Below are 19,701 nucleotides of genomic sequence, written 5' to 3' on the forward strand. Positions count from 1 at the left end.
TGAATTTTGACACTGTGTGCGTTTCACAATGTTGTGTGCGGAGGGAGGGGAAGTAGATTCAGATTTACAATTTCTTTTTTATCTGATGGAACTTCACTTCACTATACAGATGAGGCATTTACTTTTTACTCGGGCTCCTTAATGTATATATTACGTATATCTATTTTTTGTCACTACATGTGCCCTATCTGGCATTTTCAGAGCTTAGTATAGAAGAGTACTTGTCTCTCTTCGCGAGGTCATGCTTCACTTCCTTTAGTATCATGTCAGTCAGTTGCTCCGTGATCTCATACGCCTTGTGGCAACATTGCATCAATTGGAGTGCGTCCATCGGCAGACCACCTGCTTTCGATACCTGTACAACTTCTCTATTCTTGTTTAGTGTAACCGTCAATACACCGTCTCTCAGTAACTCTTCCTTTGTCGTGGCATCGATAATGGATATTTCAGCATTGCTATCACCTTTGATGTTCTCTTCTGTATCCTGTGGGTTGAAAAATGAGAAGGTAACACAGATAGGAATATGTAGAATACCCAGCGGAACTGGTTCTCTTTCATCCACGGGATAAACTACCACGTCCTCCCCATGTACACTTATGTCTGGCTTTCTGAAGTGAGATAGCGCCGCCATGACAGCAATACAAGAGGCATCAATGAATCCACCATCACAGTTCAAGTAGTGCACATCCGCTCTTACTGCCCAACACTTGCTTCCTGCCACTATACAGAGCCCCTCGACATCTAGTGCACCTGATCTTCTCACTGCCTTCTCAATGATACGTGCGCATAACACTTCATCCTCCCCTGTGCTATTACCATTTTCAAATTGTGGGCCTGCCATTGGTGATATCTCTGTCGAGATTACAAATAGCCCTTCAAATGGTCTATCCTCGTAGGGCTCTGTTATCTGACAACTAATTCTACATTGGACTAATGTCTTACCCATCCGTACCGTTACATCACCATACTCCTTCCCAAATTCAATCTGCACATCCCTGAACTGATCGAGTCTCCTACCGTCAAGCCTTTGCTTCTGTCTTAGGGCCTCTACTATAAACGTAGCCTCTGATGTCGAAATTTCTATATCCTTAGCCATTCTTAGTTGATGTTATGTCTATTAATCTGTTTTTGTAAATGCTTTAGTTAGAGGTAGACTCACAACAAATACAAATATAGTTGATAAAAAAGAAGTATATAACTCTCGAAAATATGAGAAATGTATGGCCCTTCAACGAGTACATTCAAACTACATGACAAGACAATGCACGGCCAGGTATTATCCAAGCTCATCGCATTATTTTTTGTTGTTCCCTCTCCTGCACAATAATCACAAGCATTTCAAAGAATTTGATCTTTTCATTTTTTTCAAAATTTTTCAATCTTGAACACTCTACGTCGTACATGATGTTAATAGCGAAGCTCATCGCAACCTGATTATTAAACTAGTATTAGTTGCAGATGGAATGGCGTTACTGGCAATTAGCTTAAAGGACGTTAATGGTGTTAACTAAAGCTACCATTGGATGGATTGTTATTATAGGAAATCTTTCCTTTCCACTTTCTTTATAACGGTTTGCTTCTCTCTTCTGACTAGGTAAACACCGATATAATTAAGAATCGCAATTATGCCACTTCGTAACGAGACATTCTCGTATAGCAAAATAGGACTAGAGAGCATTATGTAACTCAAACGTCTATTCATCAGGTTTACATTTTCCTATTACAAATGTCAGGTAGTATATAATCACTGTTCATTTTTGACCAATCTTGTAGGATATTATATCAGCAGTTGAGCTATTACACCAAATAGTACTCTTTTGTAAGACCTGACCATTATCTATCATGTTTGACATAGGGTTTCTGATAAAGCTCAGTATAACAGTGTTGGCCTTTGTGCTAGGCACCAACTGGCTTTTGAGCTCATTTGTGCTGGATTTCATGCGTGATTGGACTCAAGTAGCCCTGAACCAACAGTCGAATGTCTCTAGTGTTAGAAAAGAGAAAGAAAGTGCACATTATAGAAATTTCCTGATCCCATTGGGGTTTCCGCTAACTACAGGATTGAGCTTATCACTTGGCTACAAGAGCAGAAATGGGAACGTCTGTGATATATGGAATGCGGTCATGGAAGTTGGGGAGGGACAAAACACAATACAATTGTATAACGAAAATGGCCAGTTAGAGAAGTTTTCACTTTCAAGACTCAATGGTTTAGTGAAAAAGATACTGCAGTTGGAGGGTATTGAGAAGTGCAGACGAATTGGTATTACAGTCCCAATAAATACAATTCAAGGGTTTGTATTGACCATTGCCGGTATGGTTAGATCAGTTACCCATTCGGCTCCAATTCAGATGTTATCATCTGTTCCAAGAAGTAAGATTGATGGTCTTGATATTATTGTAATTCCTACCTGGAAATCATACACTAGACTAAATGGTAGTGAGAACTGGTATAGCAAGATCCTTATACTGGAAAAGGAACCAATGATCGAAAATATACCTGCCAATGTAATATTTTGGGACGATTTGGTTAATGGATCACTTACCGATAGTGAATTTGATTATACTTGCCCTGAAGATATGTCTGACGACAAAAAAGACCTGATGTATGTGACTTCTCCTCAAAATCAAACTAACAGATTCTCTCAAATGAATTTAGTAAGCACAGTGGCATCTTGTATAAAAGGATTTCCAGTCGATCATAGCTTAAGCGAAAAAGACAATTTATTAGTTGGCGCGCAACAATCAAAGCCTTTGGAAAGTTTGTCAGTCTGGCCTAAACTTTTTGCAGTATTACTTCATGGTGGATCCGTATCCTTTTTGAAAGTCACTGACACTAATTTAAACAACTTAGATGGTGTTACATTGGCATCATTATCAAGACAGGAAATTGAAATTCTTCACCGGGAAATTTTATCTAATAACACTTCTATTTTTGATAGAATAAAGAAAAAATGGGCAGAAACTCTGTTCAGTGAAGGTATATTTACACAATTTGCAAAAAAAAAGATTTCCAGCATCAAGAATATGAGATGCATCTACGTTGTAAATGAATTACTGAACGCCGATATAATCTCCTCCCTTGACTCTAGTAAAATAGAATCATATGACACCGCAACAGTGGGCAATGTTCTAAGCAGTAAGTTATTGGGGGATATTAGAAGTGAGTTTGGATGTCGGGTTGTCCAGGAACTTGTTTGTCCATATATGTTGATGGGAATTATTTCTGGTACTAACTACTATGACTATAGAGTGTTTCCTGAAAATGTAGATAAATTGTTGGCCTGCTTTGGAACATTGGAGACTAACTTAGAAGCAAAAATGGTAGAGGTCATTTCAAAGAAAAAACTAGATGTAACAAAACGACAAGGTATGTTATGCATAAGAGGCTACAGTATAGGTAAACCTTTAGATGAAGAAAGGTTAAACCATGCACTGCAATTGAGCGATACTGTTGGGGGCGCTGATGGTTGGATGCCACTTATTGGCGTATTTGGCTTATTTGGAACTGATGGTTGCTTGTATATTTATAAATGAGGTTATTATTTATTGTCTATAAATTGTATTGATATTTTTTATTTATTTCTTGCATAAGTCATTGAATGTTTTGTCGTTTCTAATTACTAATATCAGCATGGATATGTTAGTCGTAGCTCAATTTACCCTTTACACACTTCCAAAAGTCATCCACATATTTCTTTTGTAGTTCTTTACCTCCCTCTTCAGTTGTACCACGCACAGCTAAATATGATCTGTTGTCAATTGGAATATCCCATTCACCGGGATTGGCGCCAACAATGATACCTCCTGCTTCCTTTAGGATACACCATCCCGCACATACATCCCAAGAGTAACAACCACCATCCCAATAACTATCTAAGTTACCAGTAGCAATATAAGCCAATGTCATTGCAGTTGAACCTAAGTTTCTGAAGCCATGGACAAACCCTTCGTCACAAGATAACAGAGATTCATATGTTTTCATTTTTGTCTTGAAATTATTACCTTCTCTTGCAGAACCTGGTTGAAGTGCAACCACAGATTTATTCAGATATAAAGGCCCCATAGATTCCAATTTAGCTTTATGATCAAAAGGTTCGCGGTTTATCCTAATACCGTTGCCTTTGGAAGCAGAAATAAGCAAATCCAAGTGAGGATTGTATATTACTCCAACTACTGGTTCTTTATTAATGGTTAACCCTAAAGATGTACAACTGAATGGGAAATCATGTACAAAATTGGTTGTACCGTCAATCGGGTCAACAATAAATGTCGGATCATCAGTGATCGTTGTCACACCTTTAACATAACTTTCCTCACCAACAAACTTGAAATCTGGATATTGCTCTTTCAAAGAATCCCAGATTAATTTCTCAACCTGTTTATCAATTGCTGTAACAATATCAACAGCCCTTTCGCCAGTTTTTAGATCATAAACATGCTGTGTCCCAGATTTCTTTTTGATTATTGGTCCTACTTGATTGACACTCAAATCACAAAGGAATTTTTCAATTGAGAGTAGGTCCATTATATTTTTGGTGGCTTCTGGTGATCTTACGTGATAGTATAATTTTAGTTTATTGTAAATGTTTTTTAAATTTCTTCATTAATTGTTAGTGCTTTCTGTGTTTTAATGATTTGGTCAATTTTTTCATTTTTGTTCAATGTCATGTAAAACTCCAAATGCGATAACCAACGATGAAATATAAACATTCGAATGGGAAAGGTAAAAATTATAACATACTATAGCACATCTTTTTAGCGTTGTCTGCCAAGTGAAATGAGGTAGTCATTAATTAGCTTCATAAAGAAGAGAAACATAATATATATATAATTACTAAAGTGGTCAAGATATGTTACATATCCAAAGAGGACTATTATGCGTAAAAAAATAGGTCTAGTTGATAAAGTAGCCATTATCTTCCAGATACTTTCTAACAACCTCACCATCTCTTGCAACCCATTTTGATTTACTAGTAGCAGTGTCTAACGCTTGAGCTAGGGTTTGATCAAAACCCTTTGTTGGTTTGTCACTGAAAAATTGTTTCACGTCATCTATCTTTTCCACAGATGCAAGAGATGATACTGATACAGTTAAGACACCACCAAGAACAGGGGAACCTGGCTGTAGTTTCTTAATAATTTCAGTCCAGTTTTGTTTTAAAAACTCCCACATGGCCAATATACCTTCCTTGTGAGTTCTCAAACCTTGCATTGGAATATAGAAATCTTGACTCAAGACTGTTCCATCTAATAGATACGATAGTGTTTTGGTAATCAATTTATCTTCTTTGAATTTACCAAGGGCTCTCAAAGCAGCCAGTTTTTCATCAGTCGCCATTGGGTTCTTATAGATATTGTATAGTTTCTGGTAGCTTTCTTCACCACCTTTGCTTGCAACAGTATTAAAGACGGATGGTTTGATCAATGCAGGAATGGCCTTCTTATCACCAGAGATATATTTATTAAACATGTCAATGGCTGCAGATTGAGCTTTTTCATCATCATTACTACATGCAACATCAAACAGTAAGACTTTTAGTTTTTGTGTGGAATATGAGTCTTCGTTGGAGAATTCCCAACCTAATTTATGAGCCTTCTCTATGGACAATTTGGTCACGTAGTTCTTCAATCCAGTCTTGATAGATTCATCTTCAAAAACCCAAGCAGACTCAAGAGCAGAAATACTATTTATCATTTGTGTCCAAACTACAAAGGATTCTTCATTGCTCCAATTGGAAATCAAGTTCAAAAAGTTTGTTGTAGAAGTGTAGCCCGAGGAGGCCAAAGACTTAACGTCAGCAACAAGACCTGTTCTATCCTCGACTGACAAAAATTCGGCTTGCTTACTTAATTTTGCCCATCTTTCATCACTGTAGCATGTTACATAAACACCAGCTTGATTACCATTAATCTTAAAAAATTCATTGTCCTTTAGTTCAATAGTCTTCTCTCTCTCATCTAGATTAATGTTATTGTCAATGCCATCCTTGGTCTTAATTGCCAAGAATACAGGATATAGAGTTTCATCCTCTTCAGGCTTGACATCGCCAGTGGACAAAAATCTGTGTTGCGTGAAGCTGATCTTTTCGCCTTCTTCATTAACAGTAACAATTGGGTATCCAATCTGTTTTGTCCAAATATTCATAACCTTGGTGACATCCTTCCCGGAAGCTTCTGAAAGAGAGTCCCATAAATCTTCAGTTTTAGCATTACCATACTTGAACTTATTCAAATATTCAGCAACACCCTTAATGAAAATATCTTCACCCAACCATTTTGAAATCATTCTTAGCAGAGAAGAACCCTTGGAGTACGAAATTGCATCAAAGATTTGATTGATTTCATCCGCGTTCTTCACAGGTACTTCAATTGGATGAGATGATCTCAAAGAATCAAGTGATAAAGCACGTTGCAAACTATCGGCAACGTACTGTTGCCAGACGTTCCATTGTGGCTGAAACTCGTTACAAGAGTACCAAGACATCCAAGTTGCAAAACCTTCGTTTAGCCACAGACCTTCCCACCAATCCATGGTAACCAAGTTACCAAACCATTGATGAGCCAATTCATGTTGAATAACTTCAGCAACTCTTTGGATACGGTCCAGAGTGGAGTTCTCCTTATCAAGTAGTAAATCGACGACCCTGTAAGTCACTAGACCCCAGTTTTCCATCGCACCAGCTGAGAATTCATGAACAGCAACCATATCCATCTTTGGAAGAGGATACTCAATATCAAATGTGGATTCAAAAAATTTCAATGTTCTAGCAGTCAATGAAGCTGCAAACTCACCTAGATGTTCATCACCTGGAGTAGAATAAATACGCACAGGAATACGGAATTCTTTACTTTCAACATACTTCAATTCTGCAACAATGAAGGCAATCAGATAAGTAGACATCTTTGGAGTTGTGTTAAACTTTGTAATCTTCTTTTCACCCTCAATAGTCTCAGATTTGACATCCATATTGGACAATTGAGTCAAATGCTTGTCAGAAATCAAAGTCACATCAAAGGTTGATTTTAAGTTTGGCTCGTCAAAACAAGGGAAAGCTCTTCTAGCATCAGTTGCTTCCATCTGGGTGGTGGCCATATATTTGGTCTCACCAGTCTGCTTGTCCTCGTACTTGGCTCTGTAGAAACCTGCCATCTGATCATTCAGGATACCAATGAACTTGATCTCCAGTTTGACTGATTTCTTCTCAGACAGGGTACCTTTCTCAAAGACAAATTCGGTGACTTGGGCAGCTTCATCAACCTTGATTTCACTTGGAGTGATGGAACCATCCAGTGTCACAGCCTTGATATCAATCTCAAGGGTGTTCAGACTGATAGAGTCCACAGTACTATCATTGACCTGTAGGTCAATGGTTACAGAACCATCAAACTTAAAAGTTTCAAAAGATGGCTCCAGCACTAAATCGTAGTGCAGTGGAGTGACATTACTAGGCAGAATTTCACGATCCATTCCTAGTATATTGTTAAAGTCTCTTCGAATCTATTATTCCTCAGTGGTTAAAAGCAGGACTACCAAGACACAACTTTATTACTACTGTGCAAAACTTTAAATAACCCAACTTCTTTGCTAATTGTAATACTCGATGAGCATCAACTGGAAATTTCCAACTCAACCACTCAAGTTTGATGAAAAAAAAATGTGTCAACAAAGCAGAGAAAAAAAAAAGGTCCAGAACAGCGCTGCAAAGGATAAATTGGACTGGAATTTCCTGAAAATCGGTTGGTGCAGAGAACATTCGTTGCATCTGACACATTTCCCAATTGGGAAACCTTCTAGAAGTCCAATCTTGGCTTTGCCTTTGAAGCACAACTTTTAAGGTTTTAGGAACTGATCGATGCAAAATGGAGTTGTCTAGCGCTATAGTGTTGTTGGTACCTTTGATACACATATGCCAATGCATATTTGCCAGCGGCTACCTCTTATACTAGTAATATTGTTGCGTTTTAAACCTCGTTTGCACCGGCAACTGTTTACCTTTGAGTGGATCTTTGTTCCTTTATGTACTGTATGCTGTTATCTCCGGCACCGTCATTTGTTTTATCAGAAAAATATTGACGTAGTTACCCATTGTCAGTGTAAGTTATTGTGCTTCTCTGATTCCATGTGAACTTGGCACTATGTGTTGTTTCGAACACTCTACCCCCCTCCTAGCCAAGAGCTTATCGAATTATACAGGAGATAAGCAACATCCCGGAGTTAAAAAAAGTGTATACTTGAACAATGGAAAGCTTTCTGAAAAAAAAAATCTGAAAACTGAAAACTTCGATTAACTCCGCGAATGCGATGAGCTAAGCAGCAAATATATAAATACTGGTGTCAAAGGTCTTATTTCATAATTTCAGATTGCTCGACTTCTATATCTTACACTATTACACAACCAAAATCAGCAACAATAGAAAATGTCAGAATCTATATCGATGAAGGACTCAGATTCGTGCAATCAAATAGACGCAGAAAGTAAAAGTGCATTGTCTGCCAATGAGCAAACAGAGTTTGAAGTTAGTTTCAGTGAGGATGGGGATCCAGACCCTGAAAACATTGCCAGACATCTTCCTTTAGTAAGGAAGTACTACATATCTTCGCTAATTACTCTGACATCGACAGTGATAACGATTATATCCTCTTGTTGGTCATTGGCGTCGCCAAATATCATGAAACACTTCCACATATCTCATGAAGTCAGTACATTGGGTATAACCCTGTATATCTTTGGTCTTGGGTTTGGACCACTATTTTTATCACCAATTAGTGAACTATACGGAAGACGTATAACATTCGTATCATCATTATTTTTAAGTATAATATGGCAATGCCTGACAACCTGGTCAAAAACCATTGAAGGTGTCTTATTCGGTAGATTCCTTTCAGGGTTTTTTGGATCTGTTTTTCTAAGTGTTGCAGGTGGTGCTATAAGTGATATCTTCAGTAAGAAACAAATCGGTATTCCAATGGCCATCTACACCACTGCCGCCTTTTTGGGTCCATCCCTGGGACCAATTATTAGCGGTGCTTTATATCATGCCAACTATAAATGGACTTTTGTGACATTGCTTATTGCATCAGGTGTATGTTTGACTCTTATTGTTATATCTGTACCGGAAACCTATGCTCCAGTATTATTGATTAAGAAGGCACAGCGGTTAAGAGAAGAGACTGGTGATGATAGATACTACGCACCACTTGAAATTACAAGAAAAGAAACTAGTATTTTTAAATCTGTCGTTTTATCTGCCAAGAGACCATTCGGTCTGCTGTTGAGAGATCCAATGATGGGTGTACTATGTTTTTATACAGGATTAGTCTTGGCTATTGTTTACCTCTACTTTGTTGCTTTTCCATATGTCTTTGAGACACTCTATCATTTCACTGTCATGGAAGTTGGATGTTCATACATTGGTCTAATGGTGGGTATGCTTTTAGCTTCACCAACAAGTTATATCTTTCAGAAAAGATATGATGCCAAGGTTGAAAGAAACGGTGGTGTGAGAACTCCAGAAATGAGATTCGAGCCTTTATACTACGGTGCTTTTTGTACACCTATAGGATTAATGATATTTGCTTGGACGTGTTACTCACATGTTCACTGGATTGGCCCCCAAATCGGTAGTGCCATCTTTGGTGTAGGTGTTTACTTTGTTTTCGTTGGTGTCTTCGGCTACACTGTTGATGCCTATCGTAAGTACGCTGCTTCCGGCATGGCATGCAACTCATTTGTGAGAAGTGTCATGAGTGGTGTGTTCCCACTTTTCGGACTTCAAATGTATAAAGGTATGGGAGTCAACTGGGCCGGTTTCCTTATTGCCATGGTGACAGTTCTGATGATACCAGTGCCATTTCTTTTTGACAGATACGGACCATACTTGAGATCAAAATCGCCATATGCATGGGATGATTAATCTGCCTTATCCCTGAATATAACAGCAGCACGAACCATTTGATCTTTTTTTAGTCATTTTGAAATTTAATAATAGTTATATATATATTTACGTAGTTGGCACAGTTTATGTGCTGCATTTTTCATTAAAACTAATAATTAATATATCTTTATCATCGACGTCTTAGCGTCTTCTTTATTTTTCCAATATTCACCTGGGGGTAGTAACTCAGAGAAGCAAACACACATTCAGGCTAATCACTTTGTTCAATATTATTCAATTCAATATCGCACATTTAAAGTATGTAATCCAAAATGACGTAATTTTCTTTTGAATCTCTCGATGCCTGAAAATTTTGATGGAAAAGAAAGAAAACTCATAATGGAGCTCTTAGAATATTCCGTGTAGGTTGCCTCTGAGGGACTCTATGTAGTTTAACTCGATGATTTCGAGATGGTTGCAACCATATTTGACATCAAAGATATTGTTTATAGCATCGCAATTGTATTTTTTTCTTCATATTTAAGAGGTTAAGGTCATTTGAGTTTCTTTCTGTCCTTGTGTCCACTTGTAATTTTGAGTTTTAATATTCCAATAAATTTAAAGAATAACGATAAGTTTTTTTCGCATACCGATTTGCACTCACATAAATTGAAAAGATGACCGCTAGCGCTGCTCCAAGACTATTATTCCTACACGGGTTTTTGCAAAATGGTAAAGTATTCTCAGAGAAGTCTTCCGGTATCAGAAAGTTGTTGAAGAAGGCTGACATACAGTGCGATTATATCGATGCTCCAGTTATGCTTGAGAAGAAAGATTTGCCATTTGAAATGGATGATGAAAAATGGGCTGCAACTCTAGAGGCAGATGTCAACAGAGCTTGGTTCTATCACAGTGAAATCTCCAAAGAACTGGACTTGACTGAAGCTATTAACACCGTTGCTAATCATATAAAGGAAAATGGGCCATACGATGGTATTGTTGGATTTTCTCAAGGTGCTGCTCTATCTACTATCATCACTAACAAGATCTCTGAACTGGTACCTAGTCATCCAGAATTCAAAGTCAGTTTAGTCATTTCTGGTTATTCATTTACTGAACCAGATCCAGAAAATCCAGGTCAATTGAGAATCACAGAAAAGTACAGAGAATCATTCAAGCCAAACCCTGAATCACAAACTAAAATGCTATTTGTATATGGTGCCTCCGATATGGCTGTGCCTTCTGAGAGATCCAAGTATCTATACAACTTGTACAAGGAATCTTTTGGAGAAGATGCGGAAGGTACAAAATTGCATGCATTTGAACATCCAGGTGGCCATATGGTTCCAAACAAAAAGGACATTATCAGACCAATTGTTGAACAAATTACATCATCTTTATAGATTTTAGCATGATAGCCCCCTGTATGCCGATTTCCAAATGGTTTAACGGGAATTGCACTTCCCATTTATAGACTACCCGATAAATACACGTTCATATAATTAAAGATGACAGCATATTCGCCAAATTCTTTCAATCACCAAGTCCGATGCGCAATCTAAAGTTAGTACACCTTATGGCAACGCCCGACTAAATACTTCTAAATAGGGTATATAGTAAAAACAAAATCAGTGTCACAACAAACTATGAGATTGCTTATCGTATATGATTTACAAAAAGCTAACGTTGGGAACCTATGCATGTCATGATATGCATAACAGCTCTATGTTTATTGCCTTTAAAGTATATATTGGTAGCAATTTACGAAAATTTTAAGAGTGTCTATTTCCCGTTGCGTAGGATTGGCATCGGTGAACTCAACTAGGATTCAATTAACGTGAACCTTATGAGTTATTGCAGCTTAGATTAATATACACATGGTAACTATCGGTATAGACTCACTAAGGACATTATTACACTGTAGTTGATAGGGGATCAAGAGATTTTTCCGGCTCTTTGTGCATTTGAAAGTTAACCAAGATAGACAAGATTTCGAGGGATTTTCAGGTTAAGAAGTTTCATTTTATTAACGTGAGTAACCTGGCTACTAAACATTGAATAGAGCATCATTGTAATCATAAGTAGTTAAAGATTTCAAGTTGTGAGGCGGTAGAAGTATTTGCAAAATTACATTAAACTCAAAAGTGGCATAATCAAAAGACACACCAAACAGGATAAGCCAACATGCCAGTAGCACGAGAAAGTTCAAGAAATTCTCTATCACAGATGTTTCTGCGAGAAGAGAGCGAGGAACTACCGATGATAGCTACATCATCAAGGATGCAAAATCTAATTAGGATCGGTAAGAAATATGCGCGATTTATTGGGCCTGGCCTCATGGTATCAGTCTCATATATGGATCCCGGTAATTATAGTACAGCGGTAGCAGCCGGTTCTGCTCACAAGTACAAGCTACTGTTTTCGATGTTTGTTTCTAACCTCATGGCGGGATTTCTACAATGTTTATGCGCGAGATTAGGCGCAGTTACGGGACTTGATTTGGCTCAAAATTGTAAGAAGCATTTACCATATGGACTTAACATAACACTTTATATTTTAGCTGAGATAGCAATCATTGCGACAGATTTAGCAGAAGTTGTGGGAACTGCGATCTCACTGAATATTCTATTGGGGATTCCACTACCCATCGGAGTTGTTTTGACCGTTATTGATGTTCTTATCGTGTTAATGGCGTACAAGCCCAATGGGGATCTAAAACTTATAAGATACTTTGAACTCTTTGTCTCCTTTTTGGTTATTTGTACTGTTATCTGTTTTGCAATTGAGCTTTTTTATGTCAAATTGGGTCCAGCTTCGGATATTTTCAAGGGATTTTTACCAAGTAAAGCTGTCATTGAGGGTGATGGGTTGTATTTAAGTTTAGCCATTTTAGGTGCTACTGCAATGCCTCATTCCTTGTATCTGGGTTCAGGGGTGGTTCAGCCAAGATTGAGAGACTATGATATCAAGCACGGTTATTACTCACCAGATGAGCTCGATATTGATAATAACCATCAGGATTATAAGCCTTCTCTTGAGTCAGTACAAGAGACACTACATTACACAGTTGCAGAATTACTAGTTTCCTTATTTACTATAGCTCTTTTTGTGAACTGCGCAATCCTTATTGTTAGTGGTGCCACTTTATTTGAGACTCCCCAGGATGCTGATATTGCTGATTTATTTTCTATCTATGAGTTGTTGTCTAATACTTTATCCAAGAGTGCAGGTACTATATTTGCGTTGGCTCTGCTATTTTCGGGACAAAGCGCGGGTATTGTTTGTACTTTAAGTGGTCAAATTGTGAGTGAGGGTTTTTTAAATTGGACCATAGCACCTGCCTTGAGAAGGTCGTTGACAAGAGCTGTAGCTATAACACCTTGTTTAATATTGGTCATGGTATCTGGGCGTAGTGGGCTTTCGAATTCTTTATATGCTTCGCAAGTTGTGTTATCGGTTTTACTACCTTTTGTATCAGCACCGCTACTATATTTTACTAGTAATAAGAACATCATGAGGATAGAAATGATTGATAGAAAACTTCCTGCAACTTCAATTTTTTCTACACCAGGCAATGTCGAGCAAAACAAGAAGAAATACGGGAAAGTACGTCTTGATGAAGATGAGGAAGAGGTCATTCCCTTACAGGATATGGAAACTGAAACTGAAACAGATCAAAGTCAACATCAAGATCAAAATATCGAATATAAGGATATGAGCAATAGCACGTTTGTGAATATCCTAGCAGTTACTGTTTGGCTCCTCATTTCTGGCTTAAACTTGTACATGCTAAAGAACTTAGATAAGTGAACCTTGTTGTCTATTTGAAAAGCCTCTCAGTTGATCTTTTTTATGTGCTCATTAGTATTGTAAGTCTAATTGATAAATTGAACTTAATTGAGGTAGTTCTTATAATCTACCGTTATTTAATATATATCATTTTATATTAGCACTCACACACCATTTCAATATACTTCATTTTTTGCATTGACAGTAAACTCAAATAAGAGGTTTTATCTTTAAAGGTTTGTCCTTCATCACCTAACAATAAAAAATGCACGGCAAGGCTTCACAATTTATTAACTTTAACAATTGTAAAAGCGTTCATTTGAATTACTATTTACATCTAATAAAATAATTGTAATGGGGGAATTATGACAGGAGAATGAAAGTTCGGTCATGTGTTATAATACAAGGGAAACCGCAGAGTATTTATTCGGGTAAACCCAAAGTGGGCAACGAGCCAATCACAGACAAGCAAATTTTGGGCCACATACAAAGGCTGCATGTAATAAAAAAAGAACACAATAGGATGTAAATAGCATTATAGAGTGTCAGTACAATTAACTGTAGCTGACAGGTTAACAATGGTTGTATACTAGCCCAGTTGCAGTTTCCATCGAAGGTCTACACTACTTAGTGTAACTACGATTTTGTATCGGTGTTTGTAGAGATTAGTAAGTGATTCCTCGAGAAACAGGATAGGAATACAAAACCTATTTTTTTGCCCTTGTAGTAACGACAGAGAAGTCTTTGAAATGTAGCTTGAGTATTGTAAGCTTCTTGAATTCAGCTACTCTTAGAAGCGGTATATCCGTTCTGGTTTGAAACTGGCCAATCGGGAGCTCAGATTGTTGCTTCAAATTTTCGTTAAATTGTTCAAGTTTCTGTTTTCTGAACCTGTGAAGTTATCGAAAAGGACCAACATTGCTAAGAAAGCTTTGTAAAGAAATGATTCAAACTGCTAACTACGATTGCATACTGAAAGAGGATTGACCTACAATATTTGAGTATTAATGACTTCCCTTCTCTTTTCCACCCCGGGGGGGGGGGGGGCAGTAAGAAATACTATGTGAATGCAGTGGATTAGAGTGGGGGTGGAGGACACTTGCTGGATTGGGATAGGTACGGTACGGTACAGCTTGTAGGCTATTGTAAATGCAACCATGATTACGATTCCCACAAAGAGTGGTTTAGTAATTTTTCCCACTATCTTTGTTCGAGGAAGCCTTTCGAACTAATTCCTACACATTTTGACTTTTGTCGTTGTCCTTTTTCTGTTTCTTGCTCCCCTTCTAAATGGTACTATGGGATTTTATCTGACAAGAAATTTGTTCCAATCACAATCCTTACTTTCATCCTTTGACCATTTTTTTCCTGTTCTTTGAAAGCTCATTGGGTCTCTTATAATCGAAAAGTTTTTCTATTTATTTGTAGCATTGTAGTTAAGTTTCTTGCATTTGATATTTATTTGAGAGCAAATAAAAGCACTTTACTTAGTTCCTTTCACTAATTTAATACAAAATCTTTCTTGATTAACAAAGAGCTCTTTTTTTTAAAAGTTATTCACCGTTAGTCAACTGAAAAAAAGAGACAAGACCAGACTCAAATATTGGAAAATACGTCAAACACTGATAATACAAAGCTTTATCCTGTGCTATTTCAATAACTTGACAATAAAAAATAAACAGTGGAAACTTGTAAACCTAAGAAAGTTCACAAGCTCCCATTAAAACCAAGTCAAAAAAAAATCAAACTATAACTAAAACCAAAGCAAAACATGTTGTCCAGAACACTACTCAGAGCACCAGTCTTCAAGAGAACTTTGTTGACATCAGCTACTAGGGCTACTCCACTCTCATTGAGAGTTGCTACGTGGAGTCCGCAAATAACCTCCATTAGAAAGTACTCCGACCACCACGATGAGGAGACATTTGAAGAGTTCACTGCTAGATATGAGAAGGAATTTGATGAAGCATACGATTTGTTTGAAGTCCAAAGAGTGTTGAACAACTGTTTCTCTTATGACTTGGTCCCAGCCCCAGCTGTCATCGAGAAGGCTTTGAGAGCTGCTAGAAGAGTCAATGACTTGCCAACTGCAGTTAGAGTATTTGAAGCTTTAAAGTACAAGGTTGAAAATGAGGACCAATACAAGGCTTATTTGGATGAACTAAAAGAAGTTAGAGAAGAATTGGGTGTTCCTCTAAAGGAAGATCTATTCCCATCTTCATCCCAATAAATGTGATGTGAAGGGCAGGTATGTTTTAAAACACTCTTATTTGTCACAAATCACATTCTATAATCACCTAACTTCAGAACGATGTCATTTTTAATATCTTTCCTTCAATAGAGAATGGAAAGTTAATTTATTATTACTAAAAGGTTTCCAAGGATCCTTATTTGTTTTCAATTCATATCCAAGAATAAATTATTTGAGAAGATTTAGAATATCAGTGTCATTCATGGGAAATTGTTATATTATTTGAGAAATTAGAACCTCATTGTCATTAGAGAAATAGTAATCCTGGTAGCCTTTCGTCATTGAATTACTGTTAAGTCTTGTTATCAAGTCATTTGAATGATTAGTCTGTTCAATATTTGATATTATTCCAAGCAATATTTTTATTTTAATTTTTATTCTTCACTATTATAACGGTTTAACATTCTTATCCATATTGGTTCTCAATGAAATGAGCTTATACCTGAAGGGCCTGCAAAATAAAGTGATGCTCGTTTGCTTTTTTCTGAAGCAGTGGTGGTTTCACCAACAATAATGTACGATATCCTATGATTGTTCAATGACTTGTTTTATTCTATTATTTATTACTTGATCTAGATCTCTTTTAGAAAAATTAACATTTACATATGCTGTGTAACTTTCGCAATTTTTATTACTATTTAGAAATTAATATTCTATCAATGAAAACTATTTGGACTGATTCAAAATGGCGTCAATTACTTATCGATGTCGACGACTCTGATTAGCGATTAATTTCCAAGCCCTTTTTGGAATTACTTGTTAATTTTATAGTTTTCAAGCGACATATTATAAAGATGTACACATATGTTGAAGAAGAGGCATAATTACTTTTGAGACTATTGTCATTTTATTTTTCTAAAAGATTTATATACTTAGAGAAGTTTAAGGCATATGTTATTAGAACCTTTAACTACTATAATTCATCAAAAACTCAATAATATTTGTAACTGATATCAATTATAATTGGTTTACGGTAAACTTGGTTGTCTGACAGATAAAGAACGATAAAAAATTAAAAATTGTTTTCATCGATATTCTACCCATTTTTAAGCCTTGGAGACTAACTCGACCATATCAACGACTCTGGCAGAGAAACCGTATTCGTTGTCATACCAAGATACCAATTTAACGAATCTTGGAGACAACTGGATACCAGCAGAGGCATCAAAAATAGAAGAGTGGGTGTCACCCAAGAAATCAGTTGAAACAACAGCGTCCTCAGTGTAAGCCAAAATACCCTTCATTTCACCTTCGGAGGCCTTCTTAATAGCTGCCTTAATTTCATCGTAAGTGACATCCTTAGCAAATCTGACAGTTAGATCGACGACAGAAACATCGACAGTTGGCACTCTGAAAGCCATACCAGTCAACTTTCCTTCAAGTTCTGGTAAAACCTTAGTTACGGCCTTAGCGGCACCTGTAGAAGATGGGATAATGTTAGCAGAAGCGGTTCTACCACCCCTCCAGTCCTTTTTGCTTGGACCATCAACAGTCTTCTGTGTAGCTGTTTGAGAGTGGACGGTACTCATTAAAGCCTCTTCAATACCGAAGTTGTCCTGCAAAACTTTAGCCAATGGAGCCAAACAGTTTGTAGTACATGACGCGTTAGAGATAACAGTCACATCGGAGGTATACTTGTCATCATTCACACCCTTGACAAACATTGGGGCTGTGGCAGATGGACCAGTGATAACAACCTTCTTTGCACCAGCAGTAATGTGCTTTTCAGCCAAATCCTTGGCTGTAAAGACACCAGTAGCCTCGATAACGATGTCAATGTCGTTGTCTCCCCATGGCAAATCAGCTGGGTCTCTCTCTTGGTAGCATTTGATAGCCTTACCGTCGATGATCAAGTCCTTATCATCGTGGGTAACTTCACCGTCGTATCTACCGTGAGTAGAATCATACTTGAACATGTAAGCGGCATAATCGTTGGTAATGAATGGATCGTTGATTGCAACGACATCAATACCGTCTCTCTTCATGGCAATTCTCAAAACAATTCTACCAATTCTACCGAAACCGTTAATAGCAACTCTGACCATTTTTGAAGTTAATAAGTTTTGTTATGTGTATGTGTTCTGTGTATCTTTAGCCTGTAGTAATTAATACTTGTAGCTGTGGTTTTTTCAAGCTTTATAGATAATGTTTAAAATGGAATGAATTCAAGGACAATTGATGTCAGTTACTTGCAAAGAGGGCACATATTTATATGATTATTTTGAAGCTGGGAGGCATATCCTATTATGCTGTTTGCTTCTTGAGAGGGATTAATACCTCTTCAGTTGAGTGTAAAATGCACAAGAGTTATTCTAGAATTGATAATTGTCTCTTTGTTGGGAATTGTCATATTGCAGGTTATTGAATTTTGATAATACTGTTCTTGGTCACTATAGAGTTTTGTCTTATCTAAGGAAGTTGTTAGCACTATGGGATATGTATGTAAATTTTTTGTAGGTGCACACTATGGAGGGAAGACACTTTTTTTTAAGGTGCCAAAGACACAATAATACAGTCTCGGGCCTGCATTATCATTTCATTATTCCTAGAGACAGCTATACATGTGGTTTAACTAACTCTTGATGGGAGGCTACAACTGAAATTTATCATGAGATGTATGTGTATATATTTTCATAAAATGATTGCCATGCACCCGTATTGTTAGTGGAAAGAATGGCGCAGAGCCAGACAATAGTAAGGGTAATAACAAAAGCAAGATCTAAAGAAAAGGTGTTTGTTGAATGATTGGAGAAAGCTGCTGCTAACTATTAAGGTGTCTAAATGAAAGAAAGAATAGTCTTCATGGGGGGAGGGTAATAACATTTGGGAATAGATAGGTCACTGCTCCTTGGGTATTATCAAAAAGGATAGCTCTTCCGATAATTAAGAGATCCTTTTTAAGGGAAAAACATGAAATTATGAGAGGTAAGGGAAGCCCATTCTCCTAGTAAATGCCAAAAAACACCCAAAAAGAAAGGAAACAGAACAATGGTTTTGTTCAAGAATTAGTATTACAGATGGGTCAAATTAACGGTATTGTGTACGTCATTTCATTGAGATGTTGAGATGATAATATGTAAGGAGAAAATTGATAGTTCACTTCGTTGGCTAGTGATAGGAGCATGGGTGTGAGGTGACACAATTTTCGGCACTGCACTGGTGTAGTGTGATAATTGGCATCCTTCAAGTAGAGTCTAGTCATTGCCCATATAATACTTACTTTTTAGTGGTTCTCAAGGAATGGGCGTCCCAATCCTATGTGTTTGCACTAACTGTTGTGAGAAAAAATAAGTTATGAGGCAATTATGCTAGAGCCAATTAGATCTGTTGGCAACGTAAGCAATACGTTCAAAACTTTAATATGCAAGGGATGCGGACTATCAAAAAACCACAAAGATTATTGACATAGGAATGAAATAAGAATCGTGAAAGCCAGAGGCGATATTATACTTTGAAGGGGTGTGAATTCTCACAGTAATATTGTCAAAAAAAAGCATTTTTTTTTAGTCATGATTATACCACATCTTGTAAAAGATAAAAATAGTAACTACGTAAAATTTTCTTGATAGTTCATGGTGTATGTCTTTGACTAGCAATGTTTCAGAACAAAAAATAATACTGGGTCCAGCTCGAACTCCTTAATAAAATAATATTGTAAGACTTTATGCGAATTAAGTTTGTCAAGGGAGCAAAAAGGCGTGCTTACTTTTCCATCAGCAAATTGCGGAATTTGTTTACCCGAAGGCAATCATTTTTCTGCGGAAAGAAAAAATGATTGCCTC

The 19,701-nt window shown here is 37.1% G+C and overlaps 9 protein-coding genes across 9 annotated transcripts; 5 read left to right on the forward strand and 4 right to left on the reverse strand.

Moving 5' to 3' along the window:
- Positions 1-184: 184 nt before the first annotated feature.
- On the reverse strand, positions 185-1,096 carry RRP45 (exosome non-catalytic core subunit RRP45; the record flags this gene model as incomplete). Its single annotated transcript, XM_447723.1, has 1 exon — positions 185-1,096. The coding sequence occupies one exon, from the start codon at positions 1,094-1,096 to the stop codon at positions 185-187; it is 912 nt and encodes a 303-aa protein (XP_447723.1).
- A 746-nt stretch (positions 1,097-1,842) lies between these two features.
- DDE1 (Dde1p) lies at positions 1,843-3,537 on the forward strand (the record flags this gene model as incomplete). The annotated part of the gene is made up of 1 exon (XM_447724.1): positions 1,843-3,537. One exon carries the CDS (start codon positions 1,843-1,845, stop codon positions 3,535-3,537), a length of 1,695 nt encoding a protein of 564 aa, XP_447724.1.
- Positions 3,538-3,643: 106 nt separating this feature from the next.
- INM1 (inositol monophosphate 1-phosphatase INM1) lies at positions 3,644-4,528 on the reverse strand (the record flags this gene model as incomplete). The annotated part of the gene is made up of 1 exon (XM_447725.1): positions 3,644-4,528. One exon carries the CDS (start codon positions 4,526-4,528, stop codon positions 3,644-3,646), a length of 885 nt encoding a protein of 294 aa, XP_447725.1.
- A 369-nt stretch (positions 4,529-4,897) lies between these two features.
- AAP1 (arginine/alanine aminopeptidase) lies at positions 4,898-7,471 on the reverse strand (the record flags this gene model as incomplete). The annotated part of the gene is made up of 1 exon (XM_447726.1): positions 4,898-7,471. One exon carries the CDS (start codon positions 7,469-7,471, stop codon positions 4,898-4,900), a length of 2,574 nt encoding a protein of 857 aa, XP_447726.1.
- Positions 7,472-8,421: 950 nt separating this feature from the next.
- On the forward strand, positions 8,422-9,918 carry YHK8 (Yhk8p; the record flags this gene model as incomplete). Its single annotated transcript, XM_447727.1, has 1 exon — positions 8,422-9,918. The coding sequence occupies one exon, from the start codon at positions 8,422-8,424 to the stop codon at positions 9,916-9,918; it is 1,497 nt and encodes a 498-aa protein (XP_447727.1).
- Positions 9,919-10,556: 638 nt separating this feature from the next.
- Positions 10,557-11,282, forward strand: FSH1 (putative serine hydrolase; the record flags this gene model as incomplete). Its single annotated transcript, XM_447728.1, has 1 exon — positions 10,557-11,282. The coding sequence occupies one exon, from the start codon at positions 10,557-10,559 to the stop codon at positions 11,280-11,282; it is 726 nt and encodes a 241-aa protein (XP_447728.1).
- Positions 11,283-12,063: 781 nt separating this feature from the next.
- On the forward strand, positions 12,064-13,689 carry SMF2 (divalent metal ion transporter SMF2; the record flags this gene model as incomplete). The annotated part of the gene is made up of 1 exon (XM_447729.1): positions 12,064-13,689. The coding sequence occupies one exon, from the start codon at positions 12,064-12,066 to the stop codon at positions 13,687-13,689; it is 1,626 nt and encodes a 541-aa protein (XP_447729.1).
- Positions 13,690-15,439: 1,750 nt separating this feature from the next.
- On the forward strand, positions 15,440-15,898 carry COX6 (cytochrome c oxidase subunit VI; the record flags this gene model as incomplete). The annotated part of the gene is made up of 1 exon (XM_447730.1): positions 15,440-15,898. One exon carries the CDS (start codon positions 15,440-15,442, stop codon positions 15,896-15,898), a length of 459 nt encoding a protein of 152 aa, XP_447730.1.
- Positions 15,899-16,965: 1,067 nt separating this feature from the next.
- On the reverse strand, positions 16,966-17,964 carry GVI51_J00341 (type I glyceraldehyde-3-phosphate dehydrogenase; the record flags this gene model as incomplete). Its single annotated transcript, XM_447731.1, has 1 exon — positions 16,966-17,964. The coding sequence occupies one exon, from the start codon at positions 17,962-17,964 to the stop codon at positions 16,966-16,968; it is 999 nt and encodes a 332-aa protein (XP_447731.1).
- Positions 17,965-19,701: the final 1,737 nt, after the last annotated feature.

Source organism: Nakaseomyces glabratus, chromosome J (genome assembly GCF_010111755.1).
Source record: "Nakaseomyces glabratus chromosome J, complete sequence".
Taxonomy (NCBI): Eukaryota; Fungi; Ascomycota; class Saccharomycetes; order Saccharomycetales; family Saccharomycetaceae; genus Nakaseomyces; species Nakaseomyces glabratus.